At 43.2% G+C, this 20,672-nt stretch overlaps 1 protein-coding gene across 2 annotated transcripts in view; it reads left to right on the forward strand.

The window, feature by feature from the left end:
• LOC119168619 (F-box/LRR-repeat protein 12) overlaps positions 1–15,668 on the forward strand; it is a 67,767-nt gene extending 52,099 nt beyond the window's left edge. For both annotated transcript variants that reach the window (XM_037420016.2, XM_075890913.1), the window contains one exon: positions 13,569–15,668. In XM_037420016.2, the coding sequence (XP_037275913.2) occupies positions 13,569–14,270 (702 nt within the window). In that variant the 3' untranslated portion in view covers positions 14,271–15,668. The remainder of the gene's footprint in view (positions 1–13,568) is intronic.
• The last annotated feature ends 5,004 nt before the right edge of the window (positions 15,669–20,672 follow it).

Consider the following 20,672-nt stretch of genomic DNA (forward strand, 5'->3'; position numbering starts at 1 on the left):
ACATTTGCGCTTGGAACCCTAATATTGCGCTATTGTGGTCATCTTTGCAAAATCCATTGTTTTAGACTGTGTTATTTTGACTCTTCCACACTGTAATCATTTGGATATAGTACAATTACTGTTAGAACTTTGTTGTTAGAATTTGGTTAGAATTTGTTTGAATTTGATTGTTAGAAATTGTGAGAACTTGGTAGCATCAATGTAACGCGTATCCTAAACGATGTATAACTTACGGATGTTTTTATTGTGTGCTTTTATTGTGTGTTTTCCCGATGTCCTTTCTGCGAAAATCCCGACAAGGGATTGGCAGTATTTTTAAATAATAAAATAAATAAACTACCGCACCACCTGATTTTTCTCAAGATTGTAGTACAAATCTGTATGAGCTTCAGCAAGCGACATGCAGGAGCGAAAAAAAACCATCGGCTAAATGGTTAACCGTACAAATGGTTAACCAGCGAAAGCTGAAACGTGTGGTCCCGGTGTTAAGCAGTGGGTTGAATCTGAATCTGCACTGAAGCCTTTCGCAATTACTGGTTACATGTTCGTGCTTCCTAATGAGGTTAGACACACGTTTCGCTTAGTATACTACACTTTCTATTTCGTATGCTTCACATTGTGCCTCCCATGATCACGGTCATGGTTAAGTGCTTTCTAATTGTGGTATTCGCATTGCTTGTTCTGAAGCCACAGGTGGTGTGGAGGTGTGGAGAGCTTTATATTTATCATAGTATTAGCTATCCTTAGCATATCGTGGTATTCTTTAAACGACATTGTTTTCTCTACTGCTTCTATATCAGTCTTTCACCACTTGCTTAGGCAGATAAATATATCTGCTGGTTTGTACGCTTTATTTCCTTGGCATTTACCCTAATTGTCCTAATTACTTTTTTCCGGTTAAGCGAGTTCATAAATCGCATGCGCGTTAGAATCGAGTACGAAAAAAATGAATACGGTCGTTCTATTGCCATCGGCATTTCCAAAATGGCCGTCCCCTACGCGCGTCGGCATGGCGCGTCGGCCATTTCGGCCTATGTGTTTCCTATCTGCGGCACTTCGTACGTGTGCTGAGGAGTTCGTCATCTTGTAGTGCATTAGCATCGACGGCATGGAAGGGCCGACTCCGAAAACTCGGGTGCACCACGATGCCGCTTTTAAAAGAAAAGTCATCGCGTGTGCCGAAACGGACGAAAATCGGGCCGCATCGCGGTTGCTCGGAGTTCGAGAAACGTGCGTGCGGGACTGGCGGAAACAAAAGCAGAAGATTGTCGACAGCAAAGCTTCACGCAAAGGCTTCAGTGGACCACAGCACGGTCGGTTTCCGCAAATTGAAGAACTGCTCGGCGAGTATGTGCTTGAGCAGCGAGCGGCACAGCGGCCCGTGACGACAGAACCGCTCCAAGTGTGGGCTATGCAATTAGCCTTAGAAAAAGGTCTAACGCGGAGCCAGTTGAAAGCGAACAGGTGCTGGCTAACTAACTTTATGAAGAGGAAAGGCTTTTCCCTCGGTAAACGGGCATATGCAAAATGTTTTGCAAAGGAGTACGATGAAAAGCTTCACAGTTTTCAGAAGTTCGTCCTAAACTTGCGGCACAACAACGGCTACCTGCTTGGGCAAATCGGAAATGCCGATTAGACGCCTCTTTACTTCGACATGCCTGGCACCACAGCCGTCGAGAAGAAGGGGGCAAAGAAAGTTCGCGTGCTGACATCGGTTCATGGTAAAACTACAGTGACGGCAATGCTCTGTTACACGTCAGATGGGCACAAGCTTCCCCCGTACCTCATATTTAAATGGAAGACACTCCGGAAAAGAGTTGTTTTTTCGAGTGGTGTGATCGTGCGGGTCAGCGAGAAAAATGGGTGCGCGTTACAATCGAGGGCGCGGTAGAATCGAGTAAATACGGTAGTCATGCAATCATAAATAAGTGAATAACTAAAGAAAACGAATCAAGTGTCATTGTGTTTTATTCTTTGAGCAAACGTAATCGTCATATAAATGCTGCGATGCAGCTCTCTGTCCCCGCCGCGCCCTCCCCCCCAAAAAAACTGATGCCTTCCTAAGTCAATTGAGCAGTGTATGCAGATTGTGCATTATACCTGGTAAGATATATATATATATATAATATATATATACATATTATATTGAACGCATAAAGACTTTCTAATAATTTTGTCCTTCATACAGTCTTTTATTTGCTTTGTCACCACGGTAGCCATTGCTTTGGGGTTACTGTGGCATAAAGCAATTGGATGTGCTTGGACATGAGCCATGTTCTTGCTGAAAGTCAGATAAATACATGAGAGGGGACGTGCAAACGTCACACTCATTTGAGTGCAGTGCTTCTCAGCAAATCTTGCGCTATTGTTCATCCGTCACCGGGCAGCTATATCTGACGTTAATGGTCCTTCAGACAAAATTTGTTCAGTTCCCCGCAGGGGTGTCTGTGCATGTAGGCGTTTGGTGCGTAGCGACACCACGGACCTGAGCTAACGGGGGGCTTCGACCTTCTCCCACGCCTAGCCGTGCGTGGCTGAGCCGTGTCCGGGGAAAAGGGGATCCAGGAGGTTACACCGACGCTGGGTGATAGGAACTTTAAGGCCTCCCAGCAGAGGCAACACACCACTTTAGCCCCAGCTTCACGTAGACAGCACCCCTGGACTGACCAACCCAGGGGAAATCGGCAGTCGCCTTTTCCTATCTCCCACTCTCTCTACATCTTCTTTTGTATCTCTCACTTCCTATCTGTCCTGTTTTCTACTCTCTTCCGTTTACTTCAAAACTTCCTGGCGGCTAGGGTTAACTCTGTGTGGCTGACCAATTTCTGTGTGGCTCACCATATTTGGTTATAGCGGTGGTGTACGGCAGATGTTGGCAGTCTTGTCATCGCACATTTCCTGTCGTGTCCCCTTGTTGGGCTCGGTGGTGGGCTGTTGGCACCACCGCCAAAACAGAAACACTTACTATGGTAAGTACATTCTTTCCCCAACTTGACCGTACCCTGCAAAGGGTACGCACCAAAGCACGGCTGCAATTTTTTTCCTAAATGCCCGAACGTTTCCCAAAATACCACGTTGTGCACAGCGAGCAATCAAATGAAAAAGTCAGAACCATTTCACCAACTCTGGTGGCAGAAAGCCTCACTGAAAAACTAGGACCAGGTTACAAGGCAATTAAGATGGCTAGTGGTGATCTACTCCTTGAGCATAAAGACTGGATACAGTATGAAAAGCTCTCCAACTTGACATAATTCGGGAACATCCCTGTCACAGTCACCCCACATAGGTCCATTAACACTGTTTGTGGTGTCGTCTCGGATAATCTCCTGAACCTCTCTGATGATCTCCTGAAGCTGTGCTGTTTGTCCAACATGCCACACTGCTGGAATCATCTTCCGTGACACCGCAAGTAAACATAAGGGCCTCTCTTTGTTCCTTGAGCTGTACTACGATAACAGTGAGTGTCCCAAGTCGGTGGTTTTCGCCACACATAGTTCGCGGCTTGTTGTGTCGGAAGGACAACCCACGGATGCCGGTGATGATTGGAGCTACCGAAGCGACAGCTCGCGCGACAGCTTCGCCGTCTATGTGAAGGTAGTTGTGGCCGAGCATGCAATAGGCATCGGGCATGAACAGCTGTCGCGTTTTTGCGCTATTCTTGGACTGCCAGTATCTATGCGTCACAATACTTTTATTGCAATCGGCAAAAAGTTCATGCTGTAGCTACCAAAGCTGTGCAAGAAAACCTGGCGAAGGCGAGGATGATAACTAAAGAGAAAGTGGATGAGGCTGATGTTGCTGTCATGTATGATGGCACATGGCAGAAGGGAGGGCCTAAGAGCCACAATGGCATAGGCACTGCTGTGTCTGTACTGCTGTGTCTGTGGACAACAATTTGTGCCTAGATTTTGAGGTCCTGTCAAATTACTGCCTCGCCTGTAGCTGGCACCAGGACTTTGGTGCTGAGGAAGAAATATGGCAAGCATTCCACATTCCTGTCTGCAAAAAAAATACTGAGTACTCCTTTCATGCCATGGAGACTGAGGCAGCTTTGCGCATATGGGGCAGGACACCCTCATACACAACACCATTTCCCTTCACCAAGTTCCTCAGTGATGGGGCCAGCAAAGCTGACACTGCTGTCGCTGAGGCCAAGGTATATGGTGAAGTTGTCGTGGACAAGGAGGAGTGCGCAAACCATGTGGCCAGGCATCTTGGTACTGCTCTTTGGAAACTGCCAACATGACTTCCACGAGGAGAAGTGCTGACAGATGGAACAATTCAGAAGCTGCAGAACTATTACTGTATTGCAATCACGAACAACAGAGGTGATATTCTGAAAATGCATCGTGCCATCTGGGCCTCGTATTTCCACCCATCATTGAGCAACACTGCAGGCAGCCACCGACACCGATACTGTCCAGAAGGGGTGACTTCCTGGTGCAAGCATAGGTGAGCCGAAGCCCTTGTGGAGACCCCACCCGACCACACACCAATCTTGATTAAGGCTCAAGGATTGGCTGTGCTTCCCATTTACAAGCGCCTCTTAGATGAAAAGTTGCTGGTATGCTGTATTCAAGGAAAGACCCAAAACGCTGCAGAATCTTTAAACAGCAATATCTGGTTGTTGTGTCCGAAGACGAAGATTGCCTCTCGTACAATAGTGTACACTGCAGCTGCTATGGCCATGCTGTGATTTAATAAAGGACATTCAAGCTTTGAACATGTGCTACAAGAGCTTGGTGTAGTGCCACCAGATCAACTGATCACCCTGGGTCAATCCAGCGACCAGAGGAGAATCAAAAGAATGTCTGCATGTGAAACAGCCGAGGCAAGGGCTCATCGTCACAACGTGGCGAAGAAAGCGTGCCTCGATGACTCCCTTCTCAAGCGGCGAGAAGGTGGTACATATGGAGCAAGACAATTTTGAGGGCTCTAGCTGTGTCCCTTCTATGCTCTCACAATTTTTTGGGCAAATCGCACTGTGTAATCATGAATAAACATATTTATAACTTTCAAATGCATTTTTCTCAATCTTCATTTTGAGGTAATTTTTTCATCTTGTGTACTAACTGTTTTGCACATAAAATGGTCCTATCTTGATGAAGTTTTGCACAGAGCTTAAGGGGAGATTCTACTCGAAGACACTTCTTTTTTAATATTCATTCTAGAGCAATGAAACTTGAGCTGTTTATGAAACTTAGTATGCTGATTTTATATATATAATTAGTTTTCCTGAAAGTTGTATAGCTTTCAGCTCTGAAGCATGACAAAGCGAAAACCTTAACCCTTTTGCCCCCCCTATCTTTTCACCCTTAAACTTCCGTAGTTTTTTATCATTCATAATTCATAACATTTCCAATAAAGTGTGGAATGCAAATAACTAATTAGGAAGCACATACAAAATATGTAATAGGCAGGAAAAATAACAGACGTAAAAAAGTCCATATTTCACCTTACCTAGTAAAGGTTTACATAAAATTTTTCATTATGTAATAAAATACTGAAATATAAACTAGATAATTCTATTTGTTATACTTTGCAAAAGTTTTGGCCAAATTTCATTCAGATCCGAGCACTAGAAGCGCCCGAAAAAGGAGGGACACATTGAAAAAAATGGCAAAATGTGTGTTTTGAGAAGAACGAGTTTTAAAGTTAAATTAAAGTTTTTATTTATGAAAGACGTCATGAAATGCAATGAAATTTGCACACCAAAAAGAAAAATTCTTCTTGTAGTAGTCACTGCCACTATAATACACCAGCACCATGAGTTTGTCCCTTTTGGCTTTTTCAAGCTTACTCTTCACAAACATTTCGCTCACAGACAGGGCCATGAAACATTTGCCAAACTTCTTCTGCTCCATCTGGCAGAGCCTTGTGTCGACTGCAAGCTAAGAAGAAATTCGACAGGACTGCAAAATCTAAACCAAGTCCAGTGTCAAGGGACACAATTGTGCCAATGCCATTTCGCAGCCACATTTGTCCCACATACCGTCGTACGTAATGGCAATGTCATCCCTTCTAAGTTTCTTCGACCTCACAAGATTGGCGCTTTTGTCATCCATTGTCGCATCACGAACTTTCTGGCTGATGGCTGTGAACGATTTTTGATGCATCGGCTTTTGCAAGCCAACAACTCCCCCAAATCAGACCAGCTGCTCAGAGCCTACTCCTACAGAGCGCGCCACAACAACGGCTTTCATGCGCAAGATATGGCTTTTTTCATTCACAACGAAGATAAATACACGAGAAAAGCATTGTTCAGCTGCGTTGCTCGTCAAGACATGGACCCCACAAGTAGGCTTCACAGCACATACAGGCACGCAGCGACTAATGGTGGTCCCTAATCCATACCACGTGATAAGCCAGTCGGGGCACTCGAAAAACGCGTAAAAGCATGCTTCTTTTTATTATTTCTTGCGCCACATCAGCGAGGGAAACTGTCTATATTTGAAGAGTGAGGTTCGACTCTTCACCTCATTCGATCGACAATGACGAGCGGCGGTGCATTGTTGGCGGCAAGGTGCTCAAAGACTGCACACTTTCAGTCTTTTAACAGACACCTTGTGCTCTTTGGACGCAATTTTAAAGGATTTCCAGTCAAGTCTCGACATGCATTTTTTTTCAGAACAGTAGAAGTACTAATCTTATCAAAACAGGCAAAAATAAAAAAGTCGGTAATTTTGAAGAAAACTCACCTCTTTCGACCCACATCTCCCCTTAATCAGCCACTCTAGAATACAAGTATCTACTTCAGGTTGCAATATACATTCGAGATTTTTTGTTACACAAGTTGATATGATGATAGAGAGATGTAAAATGTACATTTAGTACCCTTGAATTTTTTTTAAGTGTAGCAACTTAAGTCCTTACTTTAGCTACTTTTCTGCGTTCTACTGCTCAAGTGCAGCAGATTGAGCCATTCTGAGATTCTGTGTAAAAATTAAGCTGTACTGTGTGCATAAAAAACCCTATATTTTGATATCAAGGTTATAATAATTCTTGAACTACTATAGCTATCAGAAAATAATTACAGTTAAGAAGTCTGCCCTGCAAGCTTTACTAACACCTAAAATTTCAAGAAGCTGGGTTAAGAAATAAAAGAAAACCTTTTTCGAGTAGCATCTTTCCTTGAAGCCATCATGGATGCAGCAGCACCAAAAACTCGAGTTGAGCTCTAAGCATTTTTAGGCTTGCTTGCTTTCTACGGCTACTTCCTCAAGGACAAAGCAACAGTAGCCTCATCATTTACACGCTTTTACATGAAGAAACCCAGTGGATATGGGAGAAAGAGCACCAAAAAGCATTCGAAGAGTTGAAAAAACTCATTCGCGACAGCACAGTGCTTGCTCACTATGACGAGCACAAACCCCTTCTCCTATCATGCACCCCGTCACCATATGGTGTCGGCGCTGTTTTATCGCAGTGGATGAAAGTGGAGCAGAAGCACCTATTGCTTTTGCGTCCCGAACGCTCGGGAAGGCGGAACGAAATTATGCACAACTAGATCGGGAGGGGCTTGCTGTGGGATTCGGTGTTGATCACTATCAGAAGTATATAATTGGAAGACATGTGACTATCACAACTGATCATCAGCCGCTATACTCAGCATCCTCGGGCCGAAAAGGCCGCTCCCGCAGGTCTTGTCACCACGTATGACCAGATGGTGTCTGAAGCTGTCTGCTTACGACTACGACCTTTTTTACAGAAAAGAAAGACGAAACCACAACGCAGATGCATTGAACAGGCTGCCACTGCAAAGAGATGACGATGAGCCATCCCCGCTCGGCGATGTTCTGATGCTATAATGGGTGATTGACCCCAAACTTTTGCCTAAGCACAAAGTGCATTGCAGAGATATCGCGTGAAGACAAAACTCTTGCAGCAGTTATTCGGGCAGCCCAGCAAACAAAGCTACGTGCAATGAAAAGCGATGACTTTCGACCTTATGTCAAACGAGCACCCGAGCTGTCGACGCTCCAAGGATGCTTGCTCAGAAGCTCTCGAGGGGTGATTCTGATCGCGGCTCACACCGCAACTTTAAAAATTATTCACTCAGGGCACAGGGGCATCGTTGCTATGAAGGCCTACGCTAGAAGGTACCTTTGATGGCCCAGCCTCAGAAAAGACACAAAAAAGACTGCCCAAGAGTACGGACCATGCCAGGAAAACCAAAGGGCACCTGCGAAGGCACCCTTTCCAGAATGACCAAGAGCAGCACAACCACGGGAGACAATTCACATGGATTTTGCAGGACCCATTTAGGGTAGTATGTTCTTGCTTGCCATTGACTCATTCAGCAAATGGCTTGAAGTACGACAAATGACGAGCATTCAGTCAAAACACCTAATCAAGGAATGCAGAAACCTTTTTGTGACCTTCGGTGTACCACGAAAAATAGTCACTTACAACGAGCCGTCTTTCGTCTCGGTCGGAACTGAAGAATTTTTCTAACAAAACGGAGTGAAACATGTCACGAGCGCTACGTACCATCCTGCCACGAATGGTGAAGTTGAACGCATGGTCTTCGAACTTGAGGAAGCGCTTGTGAAAGAGAAGGATGTCCCTATCGCCCACCGACTTTCGTGTTTTTCTTCTAAAACAGCACACGACAACGCATGTGGGCACAAAGAAAACACCCGCCATGATGATGTTTGGTCGTGAATTTCCGACCGCATTGACATACCTGAAGCCCTCAGACTCACAGATCACAGAAGAAAAAAGAAAGTAGGAGTGACGTATTTGCAAAAAGCAAATCGTCTATGTGAAGAACTTCGTAGGCGACGCGGCATAGATGAAAGGAACCATCATCAAACAAGTAGGTCGTCGGTTTTGGTTGGTCAGCACGGACAGAGGGGTCGTGCAACTACACAAAAACCATATTAAAACTACAAGCCAAGAAGCTACCGATGGCAATGCATCTGCAACAGAGTCACTGGGAAGTCCCTGCCGGTCTTCACTGCTTTCGTTTTTCCTCCCAGACAGCAAGGCTGATAATCAGCAAGACGCGACGACTGCGGGTGCTCCAGAGGGCTGTGCCACGCCAGCGCCGCTCCCATCCGATGATGCTCTGCAAGGACCACCACAGCGGCCTCCGAGACGTCGCCGTCCACCCGACCGTTATGAAGATCAGTAGTGACTCAAACAGAGTAGGGAGGGATGTGTCGTGTTCGTGAGTTTCGGGTTCAGTGTTGTGCTCGAGTTTAGGTTTAGGTCACATGAGATTTCACCGCCAGAGCACCGAGCAGCAGCGCATGCGCCAAGGGCACGCTTCCCTCCCCCGAAAAACAGAACCACTGCCTTCATGTATCAGCAGTGTGCTTCTAATAAATGAACCAAACAGGTGTATGTAGCAGTTATGTCAGACGGGAAATGTACTCGGTGTTTGTCAGCAAATCCAGGCTCGCTCCACTCCATTGACTCGCCTGGACCACAGCTGATGGGAGCGGCAGCAGGTAGATGGTGCCACCAACAGCATGATGCCATTTGTCTGCTCACGCTTTGATTGACTTCGGCCAAGCGGAGGTCCGATGTAGCGACGAGACGAAAATATCTTGCCAGTTTGATCCACGCCGGACAGGCGACGCGGCTGTGCGATGCAATGATACATTATTAAACGTCACCACTCTGGCTGCCGCACCGCACGAAAAATCGCACATCTTGTGCTTTATTCGCGTATCGTCACAATGGGCACATAGCAAGGCTGCCAGAGGAAGTGACCAAAGAAAAAGGGAAAAGTGAAGCGTTGCCACTTTCTCGCATCCCACACATAAATTGAGGTAAAGTTCAGGTAGTTCGAAGATTGGCCTGCTGCGTCGGGCCGTTCACACACAAGGCGATGCATGCATATGACCTGCTCCAGCCTTAGGAAAACAGTAGCCACAGTACAAAGCTATATATGCCCCCCTCTCCTTCTTTTCTTTTTCGGAGAAAAATGTATAACCAGTAATACTTGAAATAAACAAATACAGAATCTTAAGGAGATAAGCAAACAGAAGCACCAAGAAAGGATAAAAAAGAAAAATAGAAAGATAATACAAGTCTTACTAACCATGCAAAATTTATGGTCTTGTGTGTCCAAATTCATGTTTGTATGAATAAATTAATTTACTTTCTGTATTCTAAGGGTCGCAAAGGCACGTCAGTTGCCTGGAGCTCTTGTTTATTTCGGGCAGAGTGATTTGAATCTATTCATGAAGTATGACTCCCGCTGTTAGCGCTCCCGTTGGTTGTGGAAGCCGGATTGTAGTAATATGACACTCTTTCGAGTGCATAGGGCCATACTCCCACAATCCAGCTTCCAGAACACACGGGAAAGCAAACAGCAGGAGTCTTTACAGTGTGAAAAAACGCGAGCAGAGAAAGACAAGACGCACAGAGGCGCTAACTTGCAACAATGTTTATTCCGGAAAACAGGAAACCTCATACAGTAGGACCTTGGAGATACGATCGTGTCTTGTGCAAAATTTGGGGTGATATGAATTTTTTTCAGTTCCCCCCAAAGCCCATCGACCTTCAGTGTAATGAAGCACAGTTTTTGCGAACCGTACTCCATTCAAGACCTCTCCGTTGTTGTTCGAGACCTCTCACTGTACCGCAAGTTCTTCCTCAGAATACACAGACGTAAAAATGCAGCTTAAATTTCAAGGGACTCGAAATGGTTTTGATGATTTTGTACAAACACGTTGGGCTGGTAGACCGAGTCCGTGGGTCATTTTCAGACCGATTTGAGCTCTCTGCGTGAACTGTGTAATTTATTACGCTTTCAATTTTCGAATCGCTGCAGATTGCTGCAACACAGCCAGACGCGTTTTCAACCGCCCATTCACAGAACGACATGCTCTGGTAACGCGACTTGGGTACACGCAGGTGCTTCATTTCCCTGAAAACCCTTGAATTTGAGAAGTTTATTTCCAAAGCCTTGAAAGTGCTGGAAATTTCGTAAATCCTTGAATTTGCATTTTTTAAAATTGTCGCGAATATCGCAGTGTATTATCTGTGATGCCGTAAATGTAGCAGATGGCATATGTAACATGATCATTAGAAAAGAATTGATAACATCAGTAACGTCTGCACGAAAGCTACACCATGCATTTTTGAAAACTCGGAAAAGGCTGGAGCAGGAGGATCAGAAGCAGAAAATGAAATGTTGCATTGAGGAGGTTGAAATTCTTTTAGAGAAGGAAAAACAACTAGAAGCAGCTGTTAAGGAATTAACAGTTACAGCAGACTCATGTGCAGAAAAGGCGGAGACAGTCAGCGATATGACGTGCATCACTAAGTCAAACAGCCTTAGGAAGACTTCCAAGACCAAGCAGCAGGAGATAGTGGACATATAGCTTTGAAAGTCCTTACAAACCCTTTTCTGAGAAGCCTTTTCTTAGTATCCAAAAATTCATGGTGTTGGTTCCGTGCAGAAGCTACTGATGTTCTCAATTTTTTTGTGATGGGCACATTACATACGTCACTTTCTACATTTACAGCAGTTATGAAGATTCAGAAAAAGCAACAAGGCATTGCATAATAACTGTTTATTAGTTTTTCTTATCTAAATGAAGGTTTTCAACTTGTGTCATACCGTAAATGATTACCTATGCAACTTCAAGAAACTATGATTGAAAGTTGTCTAGGAAGAAAATGTCTTAGGAGCCATTTTTTATGTTAACCTTTTTCATTGAATTATAGTTATTTTAGGTTTAAATCCTTTCCTGAAGATCTGTAAATTTGGTTTCCAACAGACAGTGTGGCCCTTGTAAATTTGTGCACATAGCTTCGAAAGTCCCTGAAGACCCCTGATTTTTTGTCATGTGAACGAGTATGAAGTCTGTGTGACATCAACCAGACTTCTGGCCTAGGATCAGATGGTAGAGTGACGGTACTTGTTGGAGCAAATATCAATCACTCCGCAATCTTCATAACTGTTGCCAGATGATGTGCGTGCTGTCTGGCATAGTGTGCCGTAATGGAAATGCTGCTCCGATTGCTCCAAACTGCTCTAAAAAAGAAATGCCGCTCGATGCTGCTCCAAAGTATAGTATTTGTTAGTAACCGCGCTGAACCTTCTTCAAAATGGAGCTAAAAAAAAAAAAACAGTAGCTGTATACTAGCATGTTGACAATTATACATGTTGTAATAATTTGGATATATATGTCATTCAGGCAAGCAGACTACCTTTTTGAAGTGAGTGAGAATAGTTCAGCATCATAATGATTACTAACTGCTGCTGTGGCGACATTGCTGTGGGACTGATTGAATTTGACGCTTCATCAACTTCGAACTCATTTATGCGACATTAACTAGAATTTCAGGTGTATAGCTCATTTAGCTTATTTTACTTTTGAAATGTTCAAGGCTGGCAAAAATAGCGTACAATACTCGTACAGATTATAAACTGCCGCTTCAGCAGTATTTAAATGTGGTAGTGGCTGTTTGTAATTTGGTGCTCTACTTTATCCCTTCTATGCGATTTTTGCCACAAGTATTGGCATTTTAAATATAGTCAGCTTATCTTTCTCAGTGTTCAGTGATCATCTATCTGCTTGTTTGCATCATGCTATTTTAAGCGATTGTTTTATGAGCAACGTGTTTGATAAGTATTCATATTTATTAGATGCCTAAATAACACTTTAAATACCAGGAGTCGTTTAGAATATTTTGCCATCTGCTCCGTAAACACTTATGACTGCTCTAAAGCACCGTTTTTTTCTGCTCTGGAATCTTTTCCGAAAATCGAAATGTTGCTTTTATCTCTGCGTGCGGGACAGCCTCAGAGATTGCACACAACCTGTCCGCGTGCCATCTCTGAGGTCTACACTGGGCAAACCTAAATCTGAAAGTGCGCTCATGAGAGCTCTGCAATCGCCAGCATTTCTCATGAGTTCAGGAGGCAAAGCAGAGGTGAGAATATAATTGTCCGTAGCGGTTTTGATACGCGGCGTGTTGCTAAATTTGTGGTGCGAATGATTTGATAATTCTCTTGTCTAAATGCTGACAAAACTTCAAAAGACCGTTCCAGGGTCTCTTTAAATGCTCGCTACACATGCCCGCTGCGTACTTTCAAGAGCACCGAAGCAGAGAAATCGGCCTGCACTACGCATGTCTGCCCCCTCGCGGAAAAGTTGCAGCAACTGTAGCAATTTCGTCATGTGCACGGAGCATTGACGAAGCGGCGTGTTTGGCCTCTTGTGTATTGTATTCTGGGGTCTTAAGTTTGCTGAAATCCTGTAAATAAGTAAAATGAACTGAAAAATATACCCATGTAATTTAGATGGACAATGTATTGTAAAGAAACTAAAGCGGTGTTCATTTTCTTTCTTAATTATTAGTATTTTACTTTAAGTTTTGTTTCAATAGTGCATAAGTACATTGCTAGTTACCGAGTGAGGAAAAATAAAATGGCAGTATTACGAAATGCCTATAGTATGTGAGAGATTCACAAGTATTCAGTACTTAAATTTAACATGCAGTACATCTACCCTGAGTATGAATGAAGATTGTGTCATTGTTTGCTCGCTTGTCTTGCATTGCCATCTCTGATGTAGCTGTGGCTTTCTTCTTTTTTTTGGCAGGTGCTACATTTTACTGGTGCCTTCCTTGCACGCAACATGGTAACGACCAAGATGTCAATCTCGGATTTCCCACAGTCCCTCACATATCTGTCATTGCGGGGTTGCTTCTTTCATCCGGCAGAGTTCCTTCGTGCTCAGCTTGGCCAGCCCAGCTTGAAGTTTCTACAGTTGCTGGACCTTGCCGAATGTAATCTTGTGTCAAGTGTGGAACTGGGCCGACTTGAACAATGGCCTTCACTTCGTGCGCTGAGCCTGGAAGGTTGCCACCGAGTTAATGACGGGGGCCTGAGCAACATTTTGCCTCTTCTAAGCAATCTGGTCGCTCTGGACATAGAAGGGACGGACATCGGTGATCGAGGGGTGCAAATCATCCTGCTTCACGGGCTGAACCTCAAGCTTCTATTTCTTGGCCACACTTCGTGTACTGGTGAAGCGTTTGTGTCTGTTTCAGGGTGTCGCAAGCTTAGGCTGTCCCACGTATGCCTCAGGAGGACGCTTGTCAAGGAGGAACACTTGTGTAGACTACTTCAAATGGTTCCTGACCTGATGTGGCTGGCTGTGACAAGTCGTCACATGTCTGTTGACGTGATAGCCAGGGTCAAAAAGGCCGTACCTGCTTCATGCAGCTATGTGGAAATTTCGCAGCGCTATGCCAGTGAGGGCGAATTATGCAGCCACTTCTTGTTAGACAAGATTCAATAGCTGAAATGGGACTAGAGGCATTTGGCATCTATCCCGATTGGCGGTCTAGGTTTAGGAGAGAATGTAAAAGGTGCCGGAAATTCATGCTTTCATAAAGTGCATTTGCAGACTGCTAAATTGTTAACTGTTCATTTGAGTTATGATATTACAAAACACTTAAGAGCTTCTAAAGGCTTTTCGGGCAGAAATATAGCCAGTGCTTTTTATAAACCTGCTGTTGGGAAATGAACACTTGTGTTCTATGTGCATTCACTTACATACTTAACACATACGCCTGTTGCAAATGCATTGAAGCAGACATTTGGAGACATGCTGTGAAGTGGTGGTAATTTGCTTGTTGCTTCAACTATTTCTATGAAAGCATAGCCGCAGGCTTTTGTCTATCTAACAACGAATGTACCGTGAAACATGGGTGATACGAACCTCGTGGATTGATGAAAAATATTCATATCACTGGAAAACATGCGAAGCGATTTGAAACACCCACACATTCACGCATGCTTCCGCTCGAAAAACACACCGCACCAACGAAAGAAGTAGTAAATTTTAAGTGCTCGCTTTCTTTGTTAGACATTATGAGAACTGACAACAATGCCAAGAGAAGTATAGGGAATATTAATAGAAGTAATTTCAATGTAAATGTGAAAAAACAAAAGGAGACAAAAACATCACTTGCCACCTGTAGGATCCTAACATGTGACCTTCAAATAACGCGTATGATGCTCCCATCCCTTCGTCCACTTTAAAGGGTATATATGTGAATTTAAACGGTGGAGCGTTAGTCAGCGCCGTCTGTTGCCATTGTGGCAAGTGTAGAACACCCTTTTTATTTGTCGGTGTCACTTAGAATGTTATTTTATATTAATGATAATATTGTTTATTCTTAACATGTTACATCTCAATATGTTACATGACAAGGGATGACACAGCCAAAGGCAGATTAACTGCCTGACAATGGCCCTACCGCCCAAGCACTGTTCAACAGGATTTCAAACATACATAAATTATACAATTGAACAGAAAATGGAAGCACTAAGATAAAAGAAAAACATGACACACTGCTACAGAAACTGTTCATAATACATACATAAAGTAATTTAAACAAATGTACTATTTTTAATACACATGTCGTATGCCACATACAGCTTGAGGCCCTGCTCATACTATGAGGGCACATAGGACAAGAAATAAGATTTAACGACAAGATTAAACTCAGATTTTGACATGGCTTCATCCAGATAATTTAGAACTTGGGAATGTTGATTTAGAAAAAAAGATATCAGGTATTTGTGTTGATTAGTTCTTTATTTATTTCTACAAAGCGGAAGTTCGAAGTGGCCATATCTTAAACTATACTGCTCATGTGTGGTTAAATACATTTGTGAAAATGTTGGTTTATGTTTTCGTATTTCTCTGGGTATGTATGTAGCAAATCTTATGTTATATAGCTGATCAATTTTTCAGAACTCATTTTTTGAGAAGAATGGTGCTGTGTGATCAGACCACTTAAGGTTTTCTATGCGTCGGACAGCTTGCTTTCGATATACTGTCAGCCTATTTAAGTTGTTTTTGCTTGTAGTACCCCAGATCAGTAAGCTGTAATGTAGCTGAGAATGCATCGAGTAATACAGCTGACGTCATAGCCAAGTCGGAACCAGATGCCGGATTTTAGAAAACATTTCATTAGATCTAAAAATTCTAGTATGTAATTTGTTTACATGGCGAGCCTAGTTGAAATATTGCTTGAATAATACTCCCAGAAATTTAAATACTGATACCCGGTCAATAACACAAGCATCAAAAGATAGAGAAATGTCCGCATCATCAGGTTTGTTCCTAGGTTTGGAAACAATGTATTTAGTTTTAGGCCCATTTAGGTGAAGTTGGTTGAAAGATAACATATCAAGTGAGCTAAATTTTCACCAGAAAAAAATAAACTAGTAATGTCAGTGTAGATAACAATTTTAGGTGCATGCACTATGTTCAGAATATCGTTAATATAAATGATAAAAAATAGGGGACCCAAAATAGACCGCTGGGGTATGCTACACTTTATTTCCTCCAACTCTGAGCATACGCTGTTATGGCTTACAAATTGCATTCTGATTGAAAATTACTATTAATAAGATTTAAGGCAATGCCACTTATTCCATATGAAAGTAGTTTTTGAAATAAAATCTGATGCTTTATTGAATCAAAAGCTTTTTTGAAATCAAGTAAAACACCTACAGTGTATAGTCGTACCCGGTACCCGGTATTTTCGAAATTAGCTGATATTTCTTCTTTAAAAGTCAGCAGTGCCTCTTAGGTCGACTTATTCTTTCGAAAACCATACGGATAGTCGACAAGGGCCTGCTTTTCATTCAGGAAGTGGGTCAACCTCATCTTTAAAATTTAACAAAATACGAGCTGGCAGTTGACCGACTGTCATGAGTAGGAGCCCTTCGGAGACAAAGACGACGAGGAAGTTCGGAGAAGATTGGAAAAGGTGCGAGCAGGCGCATTGTACGGCGAGGCCCAAGGCGCGTGACCCCAGCGGCGATCGGCGCGCGAGCAGCGACGAGCTGGCATTGTCGACGTGCGCTTGGCAGAAGAAGGGCGCATCGCCAGCGACTCGGCAATCTGGGAGGTGGGCGTCTTGAGAAGTAGACAGAGACCTCGACCAGCTGTGAGGGAGGCTGCGAGGGATGCAGCAGCCGTGCACAGCAGGCGCCGACGTTCCTGGCACAAACCCTCTTCTAAGCAAGCCGATGAAGATGGCCATGTCAGCATGCAGCACCAAGTATCACCTGTGGCCACTTGGTCCAACCACCGAGACATCGCCACGTCACCGACATCAGGCGATGACGACGACTGGTGATCACGTCGGCAGCGGCAGGAGCATCGAAATCCCCAACTGATACCGAGTATGACCAATCAGGACATTGGCGTCAAGATAATCAGTGGTGACATGTAAGATCGTCCCAAATCTTGAGTGGAACTCTGAGGCTAGAGATACCTAACGTTGACTACGACAGTTTAGGGTGTAGCACCGTTGGAGTGTAAGCTTAGTAGGTCTGAGTTCAAATCTGAAGGTATAATATTGGTTTTTGTATATTTGTATTTAGAGGGCGTGCCGTGTGTGTGGGTTTTGTTATTAATGGAGTCATGTCTCGGTCCATCAACCACAGCAGCAGCGTGTTATTCGTGACATCAATAATCACTTGCAGAGTACCTGAAGGCATCAAGCCTGCCGGAACGTGAGCCTCACTATGAATTTTGTGTTTTGGGGCCTGTATTTGTGGTTTTTAATTGCGAAGCATTTCTTAGCAAACTTTGGTGACTTTGAGTGTATCTATATATCTATCTATTTCTATCTATCTAGCCGCCTACGAATTTTTTTAGTTCTCCTGACAGTTTCGATAATGGTATCGTTACCAAAATTGGTATGGAATAACATGACTGTATGAGGAACATAACTGACTAGTCATAACATGAAATTATGACATGTGTCATCAATGTCATGATTTGCATTTCTTGATGCTCTTGCGGTGGTTTAGTTCACATGACATTTTGCAAAACTGATATGGTATGACATAACTGCATGGTGAACATGAATGACAGACCCTAACGTGAAAATCATGACATGCATTTAGTGATTTTGATGTTATAACTAGTCATGACTATGCGCCACGCTCATGGTGCGCTCGCGTTCGTTTTGCTAGCTTCACATTATCAAATTTGGTATTATGAGACGTGAATGAATGATGAAGGTAGATGACTAGTGCAGACATGATAATCATGAGATACGTGTCATATAAGAACATGACTACTTGCCACGCTCATAGCGCGCTCGAAGCCGTTTTGCTAGCTCCACATTACCAAATTTGGTATCACGTGACATGAAAAGACGACAAAGTAAATGACATTTAAACATGATAGTCATGATATGCATGTCATGTGAAACATGATTACATGCTACACTCATAGTGTGCAGGCGGTCATGTCGCTAGCTCCGCATATACCAAATTTAGTATCTGGTGACATGAATAGACGACAAAGGTAAATGACACGTCCAAACATGATAATCATGGTATGCGTGTTATGTAAAACATGACTACCTGCTACGCTCATAGCGTGCTCGCGGCCGTTTAGCTAGCTTCACATATACGAAATTTGTTATTACATGATGTGAATGTACGACGAAGTGAATGACACTTCCAAAGATTTTCTTGATATCCGTGTCATGTACAAAATGACTACTTGTTATGCTCATAGCACACTCGCGTCCATTTCGCTAGCTCCACATATACCAAATTTGATATAGCATGACGGAAATAGCTGACGAAAGTAAATGACACGTCTTAACATGATAATTATGACATGCATGTCATGTAAAACATGACTACATGCTATGCTCAGCGTGCTCGCGGCCGTTTCGCTAGCTCCACATATCACGTCACGCGGTACTAAATTTGGTATCACTTGACGTGAAGGACGATGAAGGTGACACATCCGAATTTGATAATCATGGCGTGGAAGTCATTTACGGCATAATTTAGGTCCGCCTTGTAACGTGCTGATTTTGAAGAGACATATCAACCTTCCTCATTTGTGCTTTGCATATTATCGATTCCCATAGGACGTGGGATCTGCCAATTTTTTCAGTGAGAAATTTTGCGTGGCTGTGCGAAATTATGCCAGGAAAATTAAACGATTAACTAACTAATCTTTATCACCAATCTGTATCAGCCGGGGGGGGGGGGGGGGGGCAAGGAGCGCGCTAGCCCTCCCACTAAGAAATGGGAGGCTGAGCCCCTCCATTTTCCCGAGTGCACCATGGTCACTCTTGGCTGCAGGCTGTTAAAACTAACAAGTAACGGGACTCTTTCGTGTCTTGTCTTGTAGTATTGCACAGCAGGCAAGCTTTGAACAGGGACACTATAAAATTACATCACTTGTTCATGCTTTTATTCTGCAATGGCTTGTTGATGCAGTTACCGATGGGAACGAGCAAACTGTTTATGGACTGGCCAAAGCATTTGCAATTTCCAGAAAATAATTTTCTTCGAAAAGGATATACCATCACCGCTGCTCTGTCGAAGTAGCGAGCCGATGAGTGTGATGAATCGTTTTTGACGTTCAAGTTTTTACGTACTGAAAGGTCGAAAATTCTTTCCGCTTTAGTCTATGACAAACCCGATCAGCTTTGCTTATGGTAACTTGGAGCCATAGCGGCAGCTTGTAAAGTGGCCACGAATAAAGTGGTGGACTCTAGCTCAGTCGGAAGCTCAGCTTTCAAGCTTGCCCCACAACTTGACCCACCGGACCAGGAAGAAGGTTAAATCCCGTGGTTTTTATCACTATGGAGGCTTAGCTAGGAATCGGGCTAGGTGGTTTTCACTCAGCTTGAATTGTCTTTTGCTGCTCAAAATACATTTCGGGCAGCAAAGAAGCACACACGTGCAGCGCTGCTTACATAAATATGAGCTCACAGAGATATACACACGCACAAAATACTAAACACCGTTATGCTGCATATGGAAATATTTTATTAAATTCATAATCCATCTCGCCAGCTGCTATATGTAGCCGCTGCTTATGTGATTGGCAGCTAGCCTACTTGAATTACGTTTAGATGGAGATGGTCCCTGGCTTTGTGACGTTATATAACAAGCAGGCATTTTTGTGGCACGCAGAATATTTTAAATGCCGTAGAACCAATGGTAAACAATATGTCGAATCAAAAATAGTTGAATTTCCTTATAGTTTACGTAGTCGTGCATAAGTGGTCATTACGCGATGAGTCATTTTCGCATCATTTGTTGCCTCTCGTAACAAGCTGGTGCTGTGGGCATGACAATATGCTCTCAACATATTCAATATTCTTACACCAATTATTCTCTCAACGTTCCCCTCAAGCTGCTCAGTGCAGCTTTTTTGCCTGGTCTTCTCGCAACCTTGTTGTGCAATAAACTCAATTTTCTTTAATATACAGCTTACGACCATTTCGAGAGATAATTTAATGTTATAATCATCCAAATTTTGTTCTTTCAAAGAAAAATTTTGTTTACACAGATTGTATTAGTGTATTTATGCAGACGTCTAGGGGCCCGTTAAGAATTTTTAATACAAATACAATGAAAGTAAACAATGTACTACATCCCTAACACCACAAATTATACATTTTTAAAGAGAAGGGTTGAGAAGTTGACAATAAGTTAATAACAGAAAAATAACAAATGCAATAATATTATTACTTGGGCGCTTCACATACAGTATCCAGACTATTAGCAAATAAGGCAAATTATAATATATGCATGCCTGAATATGCAAGAAAGTGTAATACTTATGGAAAAGTATAACAGCAATCATTCCTTGAAAAAACATGGTTGATGCCTCCGTCCGAGGAATCGCCATATA

Source organism: Rhipicephalus microplus, chromosome 3 (genome assembly GCF_043290135.1).
Source record: "Rhipicephalus microplus isolate Deutch F79 chromosome 3, USDA_Rmic, whole genome shotgun sequence".
NCBI classification, from domain to species: Eukaryota; Metazoa; Arthropoda; class Arachnida; order Ixodida; family Ixodidae; genus Rhipicephalus; species Rhipicephalus microplus.